We start from the raw sequence: 22,801 nt of genomic DNA, 5'->3' as shown, positions 1-22,801 counted from the left end.
CTTTTTGATGGTGATGGCCTGCACTTTCTCCATGTTGTTTGTCTTCTTAGACTTCTTCAAAGTTTTCACAGGTAAGTCTTTCTTTGACTTGGACTGGTCGTCCTTATCTTTAGGAGGGAGGAGAGCACGCTCATAAAGAATCGCCTTAAGTTTAATCTCCCTGTTTTTTCGTGTTTGGGGAGTGAATGCTTGGCAAATGGCACAGCTCTGTGCCAGATGCCCCTCACCCAAACACGCAATACGCAAAGTATGGGCGTCATTGTCAGGGATATTAGAAGGGCAAGCACTGCAGCGCTTGAAACCCTTCGTTTGCGACATCCCAACGAAAAACGCTCCCGGTTCCAAGCCTCAGCAAGGAATTAAACAGTTCAGAGTAATCCGAGCTGCCTGCGTTAGCGCGGATGAAGAGAACTGAGGCGGTTAGCCTTCCGCGGGCTATTTATAGTGCCATGGGGAGTGTGCGCGGGGCCAACCGCCATCCTTTTAAATTTTAACTGAAGAATTCCGAGCTATGCTGCGCATGCGCAGAGAGATACCATTAGTGCGCATTCACAGCATAGCCACGCAGGGAAAATAAGGGTTACATGGAAGACTGCCACTAAATCCAGAAGATTAAGATTTTGTTAAAACAGACGATAGGAAACACACCTTTGCATGCAATCATAAACATGCATGCACTGTTGCATGGACAGTTTGTAAGTGGCATCCCTTAATGGAATGAAAACATCTGTTTCAAACTAGAAACTACAACTATAGTCTCCCCCTCCGACTATAATCCAGAATCTAGGGGATAAAATCTAACAAACATTCTGTTATGATGTTACTGTATCCACCAGTTCAATATTGGGGCTTTGGAATTTAACTCATCTCTGATACTTTTTATATATAAAATTTCCTCTCTCTTCTTCTGTACCTATATGAGTAAACTCTATGTAATTTAAACAGACAAGAGATGCCACAAAATGGACCATGATTCCAAGATTCCTCTCTGCTCATTAATCATAACAAATATAGCAGAGTTCCAGTTCTAACTATAATTCCTTACAGTATACTGGCGGCTACTCCAAATGGTCCTCTAAAGTCCTTCAACTGCAAGGGATTTCAGTGGAAGACATGAAAAGGGTGTTTTCTTTATAAGATATGGGGACGTAAGAACCAGGTCCCATCTAAATGTGGAAGGCAAGAAGGACTTGGCCCCGGCTGGTGCTTGGGATGGAAGATTACCAAAGAATACCAGGTTCTGTAGGTTATAACTGCGTATTCCTTAAGAAAACCTTATAAAATTCATGGAGACATCATAAGTCAACAGGCAACTTGAAACCAGATACACACATTATTCTATATATATATATTGACAAATATACTATGTCACTTAATTTATATATTTATATGTGTTTATTTTAAAAACTTACTCTAGCCCAGTAGCGAAAAGCCAACACCAAAGGAACAAGAACTGGTTCTAGTTTGCCGAGTGCAGCTAGTAGGTCAGTCGTAAGGCAGGCCACATCATTTCCAGCACTAACTTTGCAAGTTAAACCACTGACATTGAAAGAAATTTTAAGACAAATTGTAAGCCACATCACTGTCTCCTAGTAACTGAAACTTGAAGACAACTAAATAAAGAACATGTAGTTTTCATCATATATGCAGCCTACACTACTTCTTTTGCACATGTTGATATCTTTCCCCAGAAAATGCAATTTATTAAGACAAAGTCAAATTTTACTCATTAGGCTATTTCTAAATAAAGAAAGGATATGCCTAGCTCTCCCCTTTCTGATTATCACTTTCTCAGATGGAAAGTAAGGTGTATGAGAGAGGTTCCTGCTTGAGTAAAAACCATGACAGTAAAAAACTTAGAAAATTTGGGGTATTAGTCATACGGAAAGCCTGAATGGGAAAAAAGAAGTTCTGCACTTCTAATGCATCAATTCCCAATTAAAAAACAAGCATATCCAAGCACATCCTTACTTGTATACTAAAGAAAGGAAGGAGAGCAACACCTGAACACAATTTTACTTTATTAAGCATTTTAAGTCTTAGTGTTTATGTTTAATAAGCATTACAAATATATTCAATTATTTCTAATTTTAATCAATGAAACTTAAAAGTGCTTGGCGTTTAGCTAGCATCTACCCTATAGATAACAGTTCTCATCTGACTGTGAGAGCTGTTCAGCAGTGGAACTCTCTGCCTCGGAGTGTGGTGGAGGCTCCTTCTTTGCAGGCTTTTAAACAGAGAATATCCATCTGTTTTGGGTGCTTTGAATGCAATTTTCCTGCTTTTTGACAGGGGGTTGAACTGGATGGCCCATGAGATCTCTTCCAATTCTATGATTCATCTGATCTTGGATCCGGGTCAGCCCTGGGTAGTGCTTGGATGGGGAACAGTCAATAAATAACAGGTGTTGGTTCTATGATAAATTTTGGAGAAAAGAACTGGATTCCTTGTTTAAGAAAACCCTATACAATTCATGGGGTTGTCTAAGTCAATAGGTGACTTTAAGGCAAATACAGAGATTACGCTTTGCTGTTCTTTTTCAAAGAAGAAGCATTACATTTCACATGAATATACAACACAAAATTCACAAACCTTTTATTATCTTTACAAAAAATAACAGGAACTTTGGCATGGAAATCTGATTCCACATCTGAGTAAGAAGCTGAAGAAGGAGAAAAGTAGAACAGTACATTAGGGAATGGAGCTCTCTTCTGCCTATCAGTCTAGGTAATTTAACAGAAGGAATCCCACTGGAGCATTGCAGCGCACCCAAATACCTGGGAGTCACTCTGGACCATGCTCTGACCTACAAGAAGTACTGCTTGAACATCAAACAAAAATGGGTGCTAGAAACAATATCATACGAAAGCTGACTGGCACAACCTGAGGATCACAACCAGATACAGTGAAGACATCTGCCCTTGCGCTATGCTACTCTGCTGCTGAGTACGCATGCCCAGTGTGGAACACATCTCACCACACTAAAACAGTGGATGTGGCTCTTAATGAGACATGCCGCATTATCACAGGGTGTCTGCGCTCTACACCACTGGAGAAATTACACTGCTTAGCCGGTATTGCACCACCTGACATCCACCGGGAAGTTGCAGCCAATAGTGAAAGGACCAAGGCAGAGACATCTCCAGCTCATCCCTTGATTGGGTATCAGCCAGCACGTCAACGACTTAAATCAAGAAATAGTTTTCTTAGATCTACAGAGACACTCGCTGGAACACCCCAGCAAGCGAGAGTTCAAAAGTGGCAGGCTCAAACCCAGCACCTCAATCCGTGGGTGATACCAAAGGAGAGACTCCTCCCTGGGCACACAGAAGACTGGGCGACTTGAAAGGCGCTAAACAGACTGCGCTCTGGCACCACGAGATGCAGAGCCAATCTTAAGAAATTGGGCTACAAAGTTGAATCCACGACATGCGAGTGTGGAGAAGAGCAAACCACTGACCACCTGCTGCAATGCAACCTGAGCCCTGCCACATGCACGATGGAGGACCTTCTTGCGGCAACACCAGAGGCACTCCAAGTGGCCAGATACTGGTCAAAGGACATTTAATCAGCTACCAAGTTTGCAAAATTTGTGTTGTTTTTTTTTAATCTGTTTGTTTGTTTTGCTCTGTTAGAAATGTAATACAATGTTCTGGTTGCGGATAACACGATAAATAAATAAACAGAATACAACTATACTATATCCTTTTTCAGATCCATTTATTATCTTAGCATCAATCAGAATGAGAAAAAAAGAGAAAACTTACCAATGTTTTTTAAAATTTCAAGTGCTTGTATCAGAACATCTGGATGAGTCATCTAAACCACAAACAAGAAAGTTGTTTAACATTCATTTTGAATTTATCAAAGTAAACAGATAATAGAACACAATCCAGACAACCACTGAACCACAGAGCTCAGTCATCTGCATGCAGAAACATGTAGCACTCAAACAGCCCTGATGCAATTGCTGCTGGAGCTTGAATCCAGCCCCAAGAGCTGTGCAAAATTAAGGATTTCGTTCCCTCATGGAAGACAGAAGTATCTAGAATCCTGGAGAGAATTCACCCAAGTATACCAGCTACTTCTCTCTGAAACAAGTATATAGGCACTGTATCACAGGCAAGGGTAAACTTCAGTCCTCCAGGTGTTTTGGACTTCAACTTCCACAATTCCTAACAGCCTGTTAGGAATTGTGGGAGTTGAAGTCCAAAACCCGGAGGGCCCAAGATGACCCACTTCACTTCACTTCACTTCACTTCACTTCACTTTCTTAATTAGTCGCTCTCCACCAAGGTGCTCCGAGCGACCCAGGCCTGCTGTATCACAACTCCCGAGATTTAAAGAGAACTGTATGGCACCGGGATGATAGAGCTTCTTGCTTCTACTTTACAATCTTGATCTGGTTGCCGGATTGGATGAGGCTATAAAGCCTACTAATCTAGTTCTGTCCAGTTCTCTTGAAATCCTCAGAATAGTATTTATTTCTGAAATTTTTATCCCACCTTTCCTCAATCAAGGGCCGAGGTGGCTTACAGCAAATAAAAACGTATCAAATATAAAAATTAAGAACAAGTTAAAACCATAAATATTAGCAAGTGCTGTTAAACCCTTATCAAAAACCCCAACAAGATAGATAAAACCACCCTGATAAAACCTAACAGAGTCGAATGGCCTAATGGAATCAAATGCACTAGCCCTTGCTCTGCCCTCCTAGATCTGAACACGCCTACTGTTCTCGGCTACTGGTTGATGGTTATTAAAGTTCTATTGTTTTTATGATGTCTGTTGCACGGTTATATTGTTTAATTATTTCAATTATTTTAATTGTGCTATATTTTACTCCTGTTTTTGCAGGGCTTGGTCCCCATGTAAGCTGCCCTGAGTCCCTTTGGGAAGATGGTGGTGGGATAGAAGAATAATATTATTAACCTTTGGATATCATTATCACATGATGGGAAAAACAAGCTGCTCAGCAAAGCTGGCAGAATATCCTTTCAGTCCTGGAAGCCTACAGCATTTTTTATGTTATTAATAATTTTAAAAGTTTGCTGACAGTCCTACTTTCTTCTTCATGGATCAGACTTTGATTAGACAACTGTGAGTGTTAGCCTCTCCTGCTTCTTTTATATCTCCTGTCAAATCTATGAATACCTAAAACATTTCCTAGATTCCTGTAAGCTCACATATTAGTTAAAAAAATTCAGAACAATAACCCTGTTGGTCTTTAACAGCCACTCCCCCCCCCCCCGAAGGAACTTTGAAAGAACTTGTGAGTAGAAAAATTAATATGGCACAAATGTTCATAAATTAGTCTATTAGACATATGATAGGCAAACTTTTCTTCTAATTCTTTCTCCTTTTTTAAATCAAACACACACTTCTCCCCTAAAGACAGTTTCTCACAAGTAAACTTCAACTGTTTCAATGCAATGTATTTCCAGTTCAGTGTGCTTTTTTAAATTTCTTTCTTATACGTAACTTAAGCAAAAAAAGTATTGTTCTTTATATTCCAGCTATATATGAGATCAATTGTTTTAAAAGGAAGCTTTGGCAGTCCTAGTATTAATTACTCTGAGATAAATAGACAGGATTGAATTAAGATGGTCATATTTATTTATAAGACAGTTTCTGGTGGAACACTCTTTGAGAATGTTTACTCATTGTAATTACAAGCCAAAAACCTTATAGGTTATATATGAACTGGGGCAGATATTTAAGACTGCAGATATAAAATATTTTTGTTTGATAACAACTGGTATCTCCTCAACTTACCGTGGAGGGAAATTTTATATCAATATTAACATCACTGGTTTTAAAAGCAAATCTAGTTAGGCAGGATCCATATAGCCGCAATGAACATTCTGGAAGTAAAGACAGAATTCTATAAGAAATCATAAGGCTCTCAAACTTTTTTTATCATTGACATAACAGGCACCATGGCTTCAGGCTCAAAGCAATCAAATTAAATCCAATTACATTATACTACATGTGAATGTATTATTTTATTTTGTAGTTATAAAGGATTTTATTATTAGAAAATCAGAAATAAATACTGTTGACTCTACATCAGTAAAACTAATACAAGACTCTCAACATATATCACCTGGCAAGTGCTGCTGAATTATCTTCTCCATATCACATACAATTTCTTGACGGATTTTGAAATCATCATCTGATATTCCTTGCTCCTTTGCTGCTTCCATCAGCATAAAACTCAAGGCTGCCACTTGTGCAGGGGAAGGAGGAGGAAGGGCACGCAATTCATTTTCTTCTTGCTTTTCCTGAAGAACATTATGAAATCATATTAAAGTTACTATTGTGGGTGAAAAAAGCCTCAAATCCCAGTTTCTGTCAGGCAATTTTTATGATTTTTTTTAGGAATTGCTAATCAGATACCCACAAGCCCTTTTTCTACACTTACCATGATATTCTTTTTGTGACGTTTTTCTTTAATATGTTTATGAGCTCCCTGGATATTTTCAATGTGAACTAAGCACAGCTTGCATAGGTATTGGCAATTAGCATACTCTGGAGAGCGCTGTGGAAAAACCATATATTTACAGTTCAGCGGCCATTTAATTATACAGTACCTGTTTTCTTTTCAACACGATGTTCATACAATGCTAAAAGCACATCTACCACAGAAAAATATGGTGGATAATAACTGTCCCTACAGGGTTGCAATGAATTCATTCATATACAGACTGAGCATTCTTTATCCACTTTTAATTTGTGGTGGGTTCAGTATTCACAAATTTTGTTTTAACCATGAACGTATTTAAAACATCATATGAAATCATCTTCAGAATATGTGTAGAAGGTATATATGAAATATAAATGAATTTCGTGTTTAAATTTGGGTTCCAACTCTAACAAATCTCATTATGTATATATAATGCAAATATAGATACATAAAATTCCAAAGAAACTGTTCCAAGCTTTTTGGAAAAGGGATATTCAATATGCAGCATTATTTTTTTAAAAAAAAATTAGCTCCTTTTCCCCACCTATCTATAAGCTTACAATTAAAGATCTGGTTGTCAAATATTCTGAAGTAGTAAAATACATACCTTACTACTTTATTATATTACTACAAGAATCAGAACTTATTTTTAAACTCATGATGACAAATCGATTTTTCTAACATTTTTGTGTAGAAAATACAGGACAAATATTGGGAAAAAATGAAAATGAGGCAAAAAAAATCCCTATGATATGAAGGATACAGAGATTTATATGGAAAGAAAAGTTTTAAAAGGTCTAATCAGGAATAGCTGGACAGAAGAATGATTTCCACATTTCACAAAGACGAGCCCCACCTCAAAGAAAGAACATTGTTTGACACAGGAAAAATAAATAATGAAAAGAAAACTACAATGTGAGACTACAGTGATACCTTGACTAAGAAGTTTAATTCATTGATTAACGTGCAAGATTTGGTTTTTCACACATATACTCAGAGTCCAATGCACATAGATGCTGATACACAAATTTTGGCTTGTAAAGGGGTAAAAGGCAGTATGAACATGCTTCACCAGTGGTTACTATACACCCATATGAATGTATTCTAAATTAAAGGGAAATATATATGTTACACTGACAATCAGCAATGGCCAACTCACACTAAATAACCTGGCAAGACTTAGTGAACCCATCATAGGGTTTTGCTGGCAAAATTCTTTCAGAAAAGGTTTGCTAGTGCCTTCCTCTCAGGCTGAAGTGTGCTTTGCCCACCGTCAGCCAGTCATTTTCATGGACAAATAGAGATTCAAACTCTGCTTTCCAACATTGCAGTCCAATACTCAAACCATTTTACCACAATGACTGCCATATACTACAATACTGTATTAGAAAGTAATAATCCACGGAAGAATAGAATATAAATTGAACTCCTTGCTTACTTCTTCCAAACGGATAATATAATCTCTTTCCAGTCGTTCTTCTGCTTGTTTCAAGCCAAGTTCCTGTTCTGCTATTAATGTTGATTCACCAGTTGCTACATTTTCTGAGCATTTAGCCTCCGAATTATTTTCTTTAGAAGAATCAGGTGGCTTTGTGTTACCTGGTAGGAAAAGAATTTTTTTAATGAAAAACCTATATTTCAGGAAACAATTATGAAAAATACTTTGTAATATCATCACAACCACTGCCACAACTGTTACTCTAATTAAACATATGTGGTGTGTTGTTAATTGAAATAATGAATAATGTGCAAGTGCCTTTTCTCAGTCAAACTCATGACAAATTCATGGACCGATTAGTGTTATTTCAATGGTATAAATGAAGAGATTAGGCTTTATTATTTATTTGCCAAACACAAGTCAGTTTGCAGATTGTATCAAGATATATTGTATTTTCAAAGTGTTTTCCAATGGAGATTGTGCCACAGACAAATAAATCTGACACAACTGACTAAAAGACTTGACTTACAGCATCCATTACACACTGCATAGATTTATCTTTGTAACTGTGTTCCAGATCTCAGTTAAAAAACCTACCCACCAAATCCATGGAGGCTATAGTACACGTGGACACTGTGATAGCAAATATTAAGTGATGAGAGAATGGTCTGAATTATGCCTTCCTTTGTTTACATGCATTTCAAAGAACTAGCTTATCAAGAAGGAAGAATGTATAGAAACTGAATGCTGCACTCACAGGCATCTTCTGGTTTCCGTTCCACTGCTCTCAATTCTGCACTGCTTTCGCCTGAATCACCAGATCTGTTAATTTTGGATATATCTTCTCCTGACAGATTTTCCAGTTCTGAACCTCCTCTTTGGGCAATTGGTAAGGTTTCTGTGATGGCTCCACTCTCTGAAACATGGGAGCTCGGGGCTTTTTTATCTGTATGCTGATTTTTTAACTGATGTAGATTTTCTGTGGCTTCTGATACATTTGGTAACTTTTCTACTTTGCAGCGACTTTGATCCTGAATACTAGATCCCATTTTTGTACATCCAGGAGTACAACTGTATGTCTTACATGATTTATTTTCTCCTGACTTTTCAGAGCAAACATCATTTTGTTTATTCTTTTTGGAACTGCTCCCACTTGAAGAATTTTTGCCAGATTTGTCATTCTTATTAGTTTTATAAACTGGATTGGTTGCAACTCTGACAGGTTTGCTTTTTTCACAGGCAGTATGGGCAGATTTTCTTGCATCATGATTTCCACTTTTTGAGCTCTTTCTCTCTTCCATTATTGAGAAGGCCTGCTTCATCTATCACTTCCAACTATTTGAACTGTAATTTTGCAACTATCAGTGGAGCAGAATCTTGTGTTCAAGCAAGGTTTCTTGCTTGCCTGCAGGAAAAAAAGATCACATATCAAAACATGTTACCAAAACACAAAATACTTCTAATGCTAGAAATCTTTGCAAAAAACATAATAAAATAAATGAATACATGAACAATATAAAATGTATTGTTAAACATAACCCCAAAATAATTGCTGCTGTTGTGTGCCTTCAAGTTGTTTCTGACTGAAGGCAATCCTAAGGCAAACATATCACAGGGTTTTCTTGGCAAGGTGTTTTTTTAGGAAAGGGTTTCCTTTTGCTTTCCTCTAAGGCTGAGAGTGTGTGACTTACTCATAATCACACAGTGAATGTTCATGGCTGAGCAGGAATCCAAACCATCGTCTCCAGAGTTATAGTCCAATATTCAAACCATTATACTACACTGGGTATCACATAAAACAATAACCAACATTTTATTCTAGGGAACAAAAATCTTATGGTGGTGGTTGTGGCTATTAAAAATATTCAAAATAATAATACAATTATACCCTGAACTATTTTTATTAGGACTACAAAGCAAGCAAGTAACATCAATATATGCTCAAACACTACAATGTGTGTTAACTGGAGCAAGAATGGTATATGTCCAAAATTGGTAAAAGACTGAAATACCAACAGCAGAAAAGTATAATACTCAGAGTGGGAAATCAAAGCAACTACAGAAAGAACTATGACTATTTTAAAATTTTCTTTAAAAAGAAAAAGGCACACAGCTATGAACTGAGGGCTTCAAATAAGTTTGAAGCAGAAATAATGTTATATTAAAATATCTAGAAACAACAATCAGCCAGAGAGGTTAATCTAGCAGTCTTATCTTGGAAGATATTTGTCATGTATGTACGTGCAAGTAGTAGCGTTTCCTACTCAGGAAATGGGAAGCCAATAGAAAGCCGGGGGGAGGGGGGGTTGTAATATTCTTTTACATTTCATCCTGAACAAAACATATAATGTCTGCAAAACAACTTTGGAGAAAATTTAAAATTTTTCACTAAAAAAAGAAGAAATTCTTCTGTAGGGGTAAGAAGAGAATTAAAGTGGAAGTGGTGTAAGGAAACAAGCTCTATTACTTTCTTTCATCTATATTGTTCTTTGAGATTTGCTAGTCAAACTAAGGGTCATCACTCAGTTATCCATGCTAAGGCATAGAATTATTACAAATATTTTGTTAAAATATTGCCAGTGTTTTCACAAGTCTTACATGAAATAATTTATAGCATTGTCACTTGCCAAAATAAGTTTACTAATACTTTGTTAAATGCAGAAAAGGAAGAATCACTAATATGTTATCCTAGACCAGGGGTCCTCAAACTAAGGCCCGGGGGCCGGATACGGCCCTCCAAGGTAATTTACCTGGCCCTCACTCAGGGTATACCTAAGTCTGAAACAACTTGAAAGCACACAACAACAACAACAACAACAACAACAACCCGATCTCATCAGCCAAAAGCAGGACCACACTTCCCATTGAAATACTAGTAAGTTCTTCATTTTAATGATTGGATTGTTTTAAAGTGTTTTTTGCACTACAAATAAGATATGTACAGTGTGCATAGGAGTTCATGTTTTTTTTCAAATTAGAATCTGGCCCTCCAACAGTTTGAGGGACTGTGACCTGGCTCTCTGTTTTAAAAGTTTGTGCACTGTCCTAGACAGTGATTACTGTACGTCTTGTAAATAGAACCCTGTAACAACCCTCAAATCAAATAAAAAAAGATTATTATGCTGTCTATTGGGAAAACAGGCTAGGTGCCATTCCTTGCTTTAATAGGAATGTAACACTCGGCGTGCTCAAAAGCATGAACACTAAAAAAAAATTAATGATAAAAAGTATCAGCCACTTGTACTTTATATCTGAAACTTAAGCTGTCTACTGTTCTATTAATAAAATGGTTTCGATTTGGCTCAGACAACTAAAGAACCAGATAAGTTTCACTTTCATTTCATGTTAATGTTTAGGTTTTGTATCTGTTATTTTCCACCAACATTATCACCGGAAGTAATACAAAGATCTAAAATACTGTAAAACAAACATTCACACTACAGATATACAAACGGGGCAAAATCTGAACATTGAAAAAAACCAAAACAACTGTATATTGCAGAGATATCATTTAGTGTACTAATTCATAAAACTGATTATAAATTAAGAAATTAAATGTAAATAGTTTGTTTATTGATTAGATCTAATTAAGCAATATTTATGTGATATTGCAAGAAAAAAGTTAAAGATTTAAATTGTTCAGCTCTCATGAATTTAATTGTCTAAATTAGTTTGGGTGTAAAATATCTGAGATGCTCAGACAAGAAAGAGAATAGTGCAGTGAAAAACAAAACATATATTTAAGAAGACAGGGTCAAACTACACATGACACTAGCAATGTTGTACATATCATAGAGAAAGATGGGAATAATGAAGATTTTGGAAGTATGAGACCCTTACCTCACTACAGTTTCTCCTCAATGAAACTTCAATATTGCAAGTGACCTCAGCTGAGAGGAGATGCCCTGCAGCAGGAAGGTAAGATATAGATGAGGGAGGACTATGTACTTTTACTCCACCCCACTTCTCCATTGCTTTTAAAATCAGACTCTCACTTTTCTTTTGTATGTGATCTAGTCAATTCCATTTTAAAATTCTACACCAAACTACATTTTTCCACAGCTACTCTACATTTTGAAACTTGAGAAAAAGCTACTCACACATTTTAATATTTTCAACCAAATGGACTAAGAATTATACAGCTGACATTCATATCTTTGATACACTAACTTCATTTATTTGGTTCATTTCTAAGCTGCCAAATATGGGAAGAGATTTGGATCTTTGCAGATAGTATCAATGTAACTCCTAATTTGTGAGAAATGCCTTTGTGTTATATTGAAATTAAATGACACTTTATTTATAGTCCATCCAATCTTCTCAAAGGGACTCAAGGCGGCTCACAACAAAATACACAATGGTAAACATTCAATGCCAAGTGAATCAATAAACAATTTAAGAACAACTCAATAAATTATAAACCAACATAAATGAACAAGACATAACATAATTCACATAATTACTAACATTAAATTCTTAAAATATAATTTAAAATATCTAAATTTAGGCTAAAATTGTTGGGGAAGAGATAGAAAACAGCAGGTTACCAGGGTGGCAGCTGGTGATATTAAAAACATATTGCACCAGTATTTTCTACTCCTATTAAAGAAGAGAAAATATCACAAGATCTACTTACACTAACATTCATATTTGAAAAAGACTGCACTAACATGAGACACACTGATTCTTTCTAGACTGTATTGCCTTCGCTTCAGAATTTCTGTTTTTTGTATTTCTGGAAAGCAACAAAAGATATTAAAAGCATGAAACATTCCAACGGTTATGAACAACCTTATTCTTCAAATACATGCATTGCTTTCGGTTATGAGTTATATACAATGGCAGGGAACATAGATACTGCAAATAAGTTTGCCACAGAACAAAAACAGGTACTGTGGTTTTTAACTTTGAATATGTTTTAATGGTTTTTAACGGAACTTTTAAATACTGGTTTTATTTAATTCTGTTTTAATGTTTGGATATTTGTATATTTTAAATTGTATGCTAATGTTTTTATGTTAAGCAACTTTGAGTCTTCTCCGGGAGAGATTAAATGGGGTAATAATAATAATAATAATAATAATAAATGTTCACATATGTATAGTCAAAACATGCATGCATTAGATTTTTACATGCATCTTTGTATTAGATTTTTAACTTTATAGAAAATGTAGTTGCATAATTGAGCTGAAATAAAAGATTTTTAAAAATATCTAAAGAATGATAAACTGAGCCATCACCACTTTCTTGTTTGTGTATCCTACTATCAGATCTAATAGCAAACTCAGAGTTACAACAGTTAATCAATCAAAAAGAAAAATATGACAAAGGATTTGTGAAGGAACCCTAAAACACACAACAATGTTAAAAACATATTTACAGATAAAATGCAGGGGGGAACATCCTCCAAAAGCCCGAAGAGCAAAACAAGGGCTGTGCATGAGCATGGACAGTGGCCATAAAATGTAGGGGAAAGGATAGGGTTTGAAAAAAGACACAACCTATTGACTAGAACAGAAGCATGCCCCATTGCAATATTTTATTCGAAGTTCCACTTGCAATTTCTATACCTCTACCCCAAAGGTAATTTTTCTTATTCTAAATCTTAAGAAGCATAAGCTTCTTTTTCACCCTAATTGGCTAGAAAACTTTACTAAAAATATAGGTCCTGAAACATTCACCAATGTGTAAACCACTGCTTCCTGAAAACAAATCCTGAAAACCACACACAGGGAAGCACATATATAAACAAACATAGAAATCTTACACTGATGTCACATCATACACATTCACCTCAATATATGAAAAACAATAGAAAACTCTCTTTTATTTTTCTTTGGATCAAGTTTGGGAGAATCACCAAGAGGAATTTGATGATTATGGAGGCCAAGCAACACCAACTTGCAATTACTGATCATACTGTACTTCCTAAGATAATTTTCTATAAGTTGTTATATGGCTATCATACATGAAATTAACACTCTCCTCTAAATTCCACTATTTTTATTTCTTACGTTCTGTCAAGAAAGCACTAGAATACATAAATCTGATGCAACAGGAACTTTAACCCATGCTGTTGTCAGTGTTCAGAGGTCTCAGTATACCATAAATTACACAATTCTTGCTTTAAATTGCACTATAGCATCAAAGCATGAGTGATGTTATAGTAGTTGTAAACTGATGCTTATCTTATTTACCTACATATTGCTCTTCATGCTCATGAACTAAAAGTTCATTTATTTCAGAAAGCCAAATAAACCTTTTTGTGAAAAGCCACTGTGATGATTTTTTAAAAAAAATCTCTTTTATTACTACTTTAATTTATAGGGGATCACTGGCTCCTAAATTGCTAATATGCTTCACTCTGCATAAATGTATGATAGTTCAGCATTCTACAGAATCTGTACAAATAAAGAACATCACGAAAATCTCATGTGCTTTTTTAGCCAAAGGAAATGAATGGCCCTTTCATATTGGCCTGCCACTTTTGAAACCTTTTTTTTAAAAGTTAACATTGACTCGTAGAATTGTCTTTGTCTTTCTGTGGCTTAAGCTAACATTCAATCTAAAGGTTATTAATGCAATGTGATAACAGTAAACATGAGGAAAAAGAAAATAAGTATGACTATATTATAACATACCAAAGATAAAGCATGTTTCTGTTCTACCTTAGCTCCACTATAAAATTAACCATGGCCATTATACAAGGGAATCACCATCTTGAAACACTTTTTACAGTGGTTTGTTATTGTTTTTTGTTTGTTTGTTTGTTTGTTGGGGGAGGGTTGTTTGTTTTTTTGCTATAGGCTGCAACCAAACATCTACTTCTGAAATGTGTAACCCTTTATCTTCACCACTGGCAAAGGTAGCTGTTTAGACATTTCACAATAAAACAGGCCACAAGTACCATTTTGAAACATTCTTTTATACAGTAGTTTATTACTGATTTTTGTGATACATTACAGCCATAATGCCTACCTTTACTTCTGAAATGTGTATTTTATATTTCTGCCTCATGCAAAATTAGGACAACCACTTCACCTTTTCATTTTATTTATTTATTTATTTACCCTATTTATACTCTGCCTTTCTCAACTCCGTAGGGGACTCAAGGTGGCTTACATATATAGGCAATGATTTGATGCCACGTAAACACACATATATAATAAAATAAACATATATATTAAAATGATCATTAAAAAACATATCAAACGTTAAAACAGTTATTAAAATCACATTATCCAAAATAGTAATCCATGGCCGTTCTAAATTATCATTGCACTATTCTATAGTTCTCTAGTGGGTTACTAACTGAACGTTTTTAATCAGTTGATGTCTAGAAAATATTTTGTTTTGTGCATAGAGAAAAGCAGTTGAGCATCACAGGAGAATCACAGAGTTGGAAGAGTCCCCAAGGGCTACCCAATCCAACTCAATTCTGCCTTATAGGAAACAATCAAAGAATTATTGACAAGTGCCCCCCCCCCCCCAGCCTCTGCTTAAAAACCACTAGAGAAGATTCCACCACACTCCAAGGCAGTGTATTCAATTACTGAACAGCTTATTCTGCCTAATGTTTCAGTGGAATCTCTTTTCCTGAATTTGAATCCACTACTCCCTGTCCGACTTTCTAGGGCAGCAGAAAACTAGCATGAATTCTCTTCAATGTGACATTCTTTCAAATGTTTTAACATGGCTTTCAGCTTTCCTTTCTCCAGGTTAAACATACCCAGCTCCTTAAGCTGAGTTTTGCTTCAAGACCTTTGATCATTTTGGTCACCCTTTTCTAGTTTGTCAATATTTTTCTTCAACTGTGGTGCCTAGAACTGGACACAGCATTCCAGGTGAGGTCTGACCAAAGCCAAATAGAGAGGCCCCCATGACTTCCCTTGATCAAATCAGGAATGGGCAAACTTGAGCCCTCCCTCCAGGTGTTTTGGACTTCAACTCCCACAATTCCTAACAGCCTCAGCCCCCTTCCTTTTCCCCATCAGTCAAGCGGGAAAGGAAAAAAAGGGGGTCTGAGGCTGTTAGGAATTGTGGGAGTCAAAGACCAAAACACCTGAAGGGCCCAAGTTTCCCTAGGCCTGGTCTAGACACTGTACTCCCATTCTACAACAACAAAAGCCTTACAGACAAACCCCTAAAACAGGCCTAGGCAAACTTGGGCCCTCCCTCCAGGTGTTTTGGACTTCAACTCCTACAATTCCTGACAGCCTCAGGCCCTTTCCTTTCCCCCCTCAACCGCTTAAGCGAAGCAAGGGGCCTGAAGCTGTCAGGAATTGTGGGAGTTAAAGTCCAATCAATCTAGAGGGCCAAAGTTTGCCTATGCCTGTTCTACACTGACTATATAAAGCAGTCCGGCTTAAGTGGTTGAGGGGGAAAGGGAAGGGTCCTGAGGCTGTTAGGAATGGTGGGAGTTGAAGTCCAAAACACCTGGAGGGAGGCCCAAGTTTGCCTATGGCTTTTCTCTACTGGCTATATAATGCAGTTCAGCTTAAGTGGCTGAGGGAGAAAAGGAAGTGGCCTGAGGCTGTTAGGAATTGTTGAAGTCCAATCAATCTGGAGGGCCAAAGTTTGCCTATGCCTGTTCTACACTAACTATATAATGCAGTTCAGCTTAAGCGGCTGGGGGGGGGGGGAGATGGGGTCTGAGGCTGTTAGGAATGGTGGGAGTTGAAGTCCAAAACACCTGGAGGGAGGGCCCAAGTTTGCTTATGCCTGTTCTCCACTGACTTTATAATGCAGTTCAGCTTAAGCAGCTGAGGGAGAAAAGGAAGGGAGCTGAGGCTCTTAGGAATTGTGGGAGTTGGAAGTCCAAAACACCTGGAGGGAAGCCCAACTTTGCCCATGCCTGTTCTACAACGACTATATAATGCAGTTCAGCTGAGGGGGAAAGGGAAGGGGCCTGAGGCTGTTAGGAATTGTGGGAGTTGAAGTCCAAAACATCTGGAGAGAGGCCCAAGTTTACCTATAGCTGTTCTCCACTAACTATATAACTCAGTTCAGCTTAAGTGGCTGAGGGGGAAAGGGAGGGAGCCTGAGGCTGTTAGGAATTGTGGGAGTTGAAGTCCAAAACACCTGGAAGGAGGGCCCAAGCTTGCCCAGGCCTGTCCTAAAAGTACGCTCAGTTCCTTAAAGGCATACCCTCCCTTTTTAAACACCAAAGAAAACTATGGATCTCTTTGATCGTGCTTAATAATAATGGGGCTGCGCAACAAACCCGGCCTACAAGGATGACCTCACGCTCGGCTTCGCTCGGAGGCTCAACGCTGGGCTGAGGAAATGAAATCTGGACCGCTCCGAGCCGAGAAACGGCCCACCAAAGTCTGTCGAAAGGGCACGGAGAGATCCTGTCCCAACTCGGCCTGGTGCACTCCGCCAAAGTGGGGGAAAGACTCGGGGGAATCTTGCCTCAAGTTGTGAACAGATCGGAAACAAAACAAAACAATTCTTCGCTCTCTCAAGTTGTCAGCCGACAAGCAGCCCCTCCCCGCTCCGTAGTCCTGTGAGGAGAGGAGGCGGAGGAGGGAAAGGAAGGCCTCTCTCCCTCAACTCTCCTCCCTCGCCAAGGGCTGAAAGGCCTCCCAGAGCGCAAACAGGCCGGGGAGCGAGAGGGAGGCAGTCCCGAGGAAGGGAGGCGCCTGGGGCGAGGCGCAAGGGCAACCCTCGGCCCGCCCCGCTCGCCCGAGGCCTACCTGCCCGTCACCCGAGGGCGGACCTCGCCGCGCCCCGCTCCATGTCCCGCTCCGCCGCTCGGAGGAGGCGCTAGGCAGGCCCCGGCGGTGCGAGCCAGCGAGCGCCTCAGACTGGGCCCGCCGCCATGTCCGCCGCCGAGCGCAGTGCATTGTGGGGGAGAGGGAGACACGGGCGGGGGGGGGGAGGGGGAGAGAGAGGGAGAGGCTCCGCTTCCCCTTTCCACTCCCGCAAGAGTCACTCCAGGACTGCCCGGCCTCCCCCGCTTCCTCCTGGCCCGCTCTTCCCCAGTTTCCACGGAATCCCTTTAAGTTTCGATTCCGGAGAAGGAAGGGGAACTGTCCCAAGAAAGGACTGACGCTTGTGCTGTCGAAGGCTTTCATGGCCGGAATCACTAGGTTGCTTTAAGTTTTCCGGGCTGTACGCCCGTGTTCCAGAAGCATTCTCTCCTGACGTTTCGCTTCCATACCCAGCTATCATACTATTACCAAGTCTTTCATGGCTTGGTGGTGCAAATCTGTGTCAGCAAATCTGAAGACCGACAGGTCGCAGGTTCGAATTCAGGGAGAGCATGGATGAGCTCCCTCTTTCAGCTCCAGCTCCTCATGAGAGAAGCCTCCCACAAGGATGGTAAAAACATCTGGGCGTTCCCTGGGCAACGTCCTTGCCAATTCTCTCACACCAGAAGCGACTTGCAGTTTCTCAAGTCGCTCCTGACACAACAAAAAAAAATGGCCGGAATCTCTGGGTTGCTGTGAGTTTTCCGGGCTGTACGCCCATGTTCCAGAAGCATTCTCTCCTGACGTTTCGCCTGCATCTATGGCAGGCATCCTCAGAGGTTGTGAGGTCTTTTGAAAACTAGGAAAATGAGGTTAAAGAGCCCTCTGATTTTTTAACTGCTTACCCAAGAGGCGATACTTCCAATTTTAGAAGTTAAGTTGCCCTTTGAAGTACACTAGCTTCATTTATGGGTGTGAAGATGGGAAAGTTTCTTGACTGGAATGTCCAGTATGGGAGAAAAAACTCTTGTCTGTTGGAGGGAGGTGTGAATGTTTCAGTTGCACTGAACTGTGTTATAGGGCAGTGTGGGCAATTGGCCCTTCCAAGCAGTCCCTATATCCCAAGATGTGATCCCAGGTTTTCTGTTTATCCCAGATTATCTGGCAGTGCGGACTCATATAATCCAGTTTAAAGCAGAAAGCCAGGGATCAGATCCTGGGGTATAAGGCCTGTCTGGAAGTGCCTTTGGATAACCCATTTCATAGAATCCTAGAGTTGGAAAAGACCTCTGTTGGGTGAGTGGGCTTATTAATAAAAGTCCCTTCCCATTAATGTACAGCAGGGCAACTCATTAACAGCAGCAGAGTGATCCAACACCCATAGCCCAAAAAGGTTAAAAAAAACACAAACACACAGACCAATGTTATATCTTCCATAGGAGGCTTTTCTTTGTAGTAAAATAATATAGTTGCACAATTTACAATAACAAGGTTTCCACAATAAGAATAAACAAATACATAGTAGCTTTATATACACAGTAGCCTTATACACTGGAGCTCCTTCACATGAGGCTTCTCATACACAGGTTTACCTCACAGACAAGCCTCACACAGACTGGGGAGTTCCCTCACTGAAGCAAACTAACACTAACAGACTTCGACCTACTCACTCTCCTCAGAGCGACACTAGCTTTGGCCCACTAACTCTAACAGGCTTCGGCCTGCTATTTCAGTGTTTGATTCACACTTTTGTAATAAAAAATACCTAGTTAATATTTAATATTTCTGACAACTTCGTGGGCTACCCAGTCCAACCCCCTGAAGAAGCAGGAAAATCGCCTTCGAAGCACCCTGACAGGTGGCCATCAAGCATCTGCTTTAAAACCTCCAAAGAAGGAGCCTCCACCACACTCTGGGGCAGAGAGTTCCACTGCTGAACAGCTCTCACAGTTAGGAAGTTCTTCCTAATGTTCAAGTGGAATCTCCTAGTTTGAAGCCAATGCTCCACATCCTAGTCTCTAGAGCAGCAGAAAACAAGCTTGCTTTTTCCTCCCTATGACTTCCCCTCACATATTTATACATGGTCATCATGTCTCCTCTCAGCCTTCTCTTCTGCAAGCTAAACATGCCCAGCTCTTTAAGCCACTCCTCATAGGGCTTGTTCTCCAGGCCCTTGATCATTTTTGTCATCTTCCTCTGGACACATTCCTGCTTGTCCACATGTCCCTTAAATTGTGGTGCCCAGAACTGGACACAGTATTCCAGGTGTGTTCTGACCCAGGCAGAGTAGAGGAGTAGCATGACTTCCCTGTATCTAGAATCATTGAATCCTAGAGTTGGAAGAGACCTCATGGGCCATCCAGTCCAACCCCCTGCCAAGAAGCAGGAAAATCACATTCAAAGCATGTGGATTATCTGCCTTGATATTCTGGGTTATATGGCTGTGTGAAAAGGCCTTGGGTTTCCATGGTTTGAACCCTGAGCTCCAGAGTCGGCTGGTGCATCTTTATCAGGCATGGGCAAACTTTGACCCTCTAGCTGTTTTGGACTTCAACTCCCACAATTCCTAACAGCCTCAAGCCCCTTCCTTTTGCCTCTCAGCCACGTAAGGGGAGTTGAAGTCCAAAACACCTGGAGGGCCCAAGTTTGCCCATGCCTGGTGTAGATGCACCCATTGTCCAGTGCTGAAAGCACTATACCAAGCTGGCTCTCTACACTCTTGTGGGGATGATGGTAACCTATTCTGACTCTCTTTCAATGCAGTAGCTCAGCAAATATTGTGTTGGCCTCATTATTGTATGCTTTCAAATAATCTCCAATTTACAGGATTTGTTTCAGAGGGGGTTGCCTTTGCTTCCCTTTGAGGCTGAGAGAGTGTAACTTGCCCAAGGTCACCCTGGAGATTTTCATGGTCTGACGGCGATTTGAACTCTGCTTTTCAGAATCATATTCCAATACTCACTGCTTCTCCACCAGTCCTAAAATAGTCAGAAATCATATACAGTTGGTAGTGGCCAAGCTCAAATACCCTGAAATGTACCCCAGAAAATGTGAAGCATATTGTGCGATATTTCACAGGTGAAAATGGAAGTGCCAACCAATGTCAAATTGTAGTCAAGATTATTATTTTGTGTCTTCAAGCTGAATTTGTCGCAGGGGTTTCTGAGGCTAAGAGCCTCTGTGACTCTGCCAAGGTCACCCAGTGGCTTTCCATGGCTGGGCTGGGATTCAAACCCAGATTATTGCTTCAAAACCGTGGGTCCCAACCCCAAGTGGGGTCCCTTTACCTCAGTGTTGGGGTCCTGAATAATTTGGCAACAGTAAAAGGTTTCTGAATTAGACCAAGTAAACTGTTTTAGACATTTACAATAATCTGTTGTGCAGTATTTGTGGTGGACTCTGCAGAAAATGCTTCAGGTATAAACTCTACAAAAAGGAAATTCAGTCTGTGTAGCAAACTTTGAAAATGCTGATTTGTTATCAGTAAATGTTCATTTTATGCCTGTCTTATATACCTATATACCCAGGATCACATAAAACTTATCAGGCTAAAAAGGTGGAAAGGTTTAAGAAGCCCTGGTTTAGAGTCATAATCCAGCATTCAAACCACTATTCCATGCTGGATCCCTCAATATTATTATGATCCTTTATTTGTATATCACCATCACTGTACATGGCACTTCACAAGTAAAGGAACAGCAAACAGTTCCCTGCCTTCAGGGTTGGAATCTAATTAGAAAAGACACAAAGGCAGAGTGGGTGGCAGTGTGGGAGGGGATTACGTTCAGCAGGTAGCAAAACTAATAAAGAAGAACACATTGCACAGGAGAAACTTAAACCCTTTTCTTTGCCAGAGCTTCTGGGAAGGGCCTGATTCTTACTCATGATGCACTCTCTCTCCTCTCTTAATTTCACTGAGTGCAAACTATGTTTGCCCTTTGAATGCCATTTGCAGTTTGAGGACGAAGGAGAAAATGGGAGGAGATGATGGAAACCGGACTGAGTCCTGGCATTGTGAAAGCGTTATGGTGTAATAGTATAAAATAACAAATATAAATTAATGTTGCTACTGACCCTTCAGCAATGATCGCACAAAAGAATTAAACATTCTCTTCATGCTTTCAGTGTCTCACAAATATTTTGGCTCAAAGGGCCAGAACTACCGGTAAATTGTTAGTGCTGTTGTATAGCACCTTATGATGTCAGGCACCACCCCCCACCCCCCCTCAAAATTAAGGGATAAGGACTTATAGTTCTGCAAAGGGCAAGGGCACCAGACTACACAACAAGGGTTAAGTCTTGGCCACATTGCCAAGGCCCTGACAACAACAAGGACCCCACGAGGCTTTTTGGGAAATGGCTGGATCTTGGGACTTCTGCCCTTTTGTGAGAGTTGTAGTTCCCCAAGGGCTGAGCGATGGATTCTGTTATTGATCAACTCAGCGCCCATCTGCTGGCTTCTGCCTGAAACCATGACTCTCTGCTGCGTGGACTGGACTGTTTGCCACAACCCTGGCCATGAACTTTCTATCAATGCTTGATTTGAACTGCTAGCAACCTCCGTTTCCGCACGTCCTTCCTAAGAGCTTGGGATTTCCAGTTTGGGTTATGATAAAGATCGAATATTGAAATAAACTTGATGGGGTGGGATGGGGTTTTCCCTTATGAACTATGTAGAGAAATATGTTGTATGAAATGTAGTATGTTCCCCTGCCTTTCCTATTGACCTTTGCCCCACAAAGTATGACCTGAAGTTGTTGTGATGTTCAGGGGGGAAACTCTCTGCTTCCCCCGAAGCTATTCCCTGATTGACTCATTGCATGAAACAATAACTGTTGATTCCCTCATCCCGCCTTTTGAGCCTGCCTAGTGGGAAGAGGAAGTCAACAGAAACCTGGAGAAAAAGATTGATTAAATTCACAAAAGACAGCGTTGATCCCCTTTGAGGTCCGCTGTCTGACTCAATATTGTCTTTCCCCCCCAAAGCCATTTTCAACAGGAAGACTTTTGTTTACAAAGATCACACCTTGCTGGCCTGAGGCAAAGGCTTGCTGACAACTCCTAATCCCATCATTTCCCCCCTCCCTTGTTCACGGCCGTACCGCCTCCTCTCTCCTGATTTGTCCAGGCAAACTATAAATAACTAAGAAATGTTAATTATTCCTATGCATTAATTGTATTTGTATTCTTGCCCTTTCTACA

The 22,801-nt window shown here is 39.7% G+C and overlaps 1 protein-coding gene across 3 annotated transcripts in view; it reads right to left on the bottom strand.

Annotated features, from left to right (window-relative positions):
- The window catches only part of TUT4 (terminal uridylyl transferase 4), a 45,133-nt gene extending 27,375 nt beyond the window's left edge, over nucleotides 1-17,758 (bottom strand). Inside the window, exons 1-11 of one of the 3 annotated variants that reach the window (XM_067467881.1) lie at nucleotides 17,603-17,758; nucleotides 12,541-12,639; nucleotides 11,745-11,809; nucleotides 8,662-9,309; nucleotides 7,905-8,065; nucleotides 6,425-6,541; nucleotides 6,107-6,284; nucleotides 5,776-5,864; nucleotides 3,768-3,819; nucleotides 2,593-2,662; nucleotides 1,413-1,539 (exon numbers count right to left, since the gene is read on the bottom strand). In XM_067467881.1, coding sequence (XP_067323982.1) covers nucleotides 1,413-1,539; nucleotides 2,593-2,662; nucleotides 3,768-3,819; nucleotides 5,776-5,864; nucleotides 6,107-6,284; nucleotides 6,425-6,541; nucleotides 7,905-8,065; nucleotides 8,662-9,226 — 1,359 coding nt within the window. In that variant the 5' untranslated portion in view covers nucleotides 9,227-9,309; nucleotides 11,745-11,809; nucleotides 12,541-12,639; nucleotides 17,603-17,758. Of the gene's footprint in view, nucleotides 1-1,412; nucleotides 1,540-2,592; nucleotides 2,663-3,767; nucleotides 3,820-5,775; nucleotides 5,865-6,106; nucleotides 6,285-6,424; nucleotides 6,542-7,904; nucleotides 8,066-8,661; nucleotides 9,310-11,744; nucleotides 11,810-12,540; nucleotides 12,640-17,127; nucleotides 17,526-17,602 lie in introns of those variants that run through there. The other 2 variants (XM_067467882.1, XM_060773512.2) reach the window with 2 other exon arrangements.
- Between the last annotated feature and the right edge of the window lie 5,043 nt (nucleotides 17,759-22,801).

Source organism: Anolis sagrei, chromosome 4 (assembly GCF_037176765.1).
Source record: "Anolis sagrei isolate rAnoSag1 chromosome 4, rAnoSag1.mat, whole genome shotgun sequence".
Taxonomy (NCBI): Eukaryota; Metazoa; Chordata; class Lepidosauria; order Squamata; family Dactyloidae; genus Anolis; species Anolis sagrei.
Note: the sequence above shows the minus strand (reverse complement) of the source record. Positions and strands in the feature narration are given on the sequence as shown.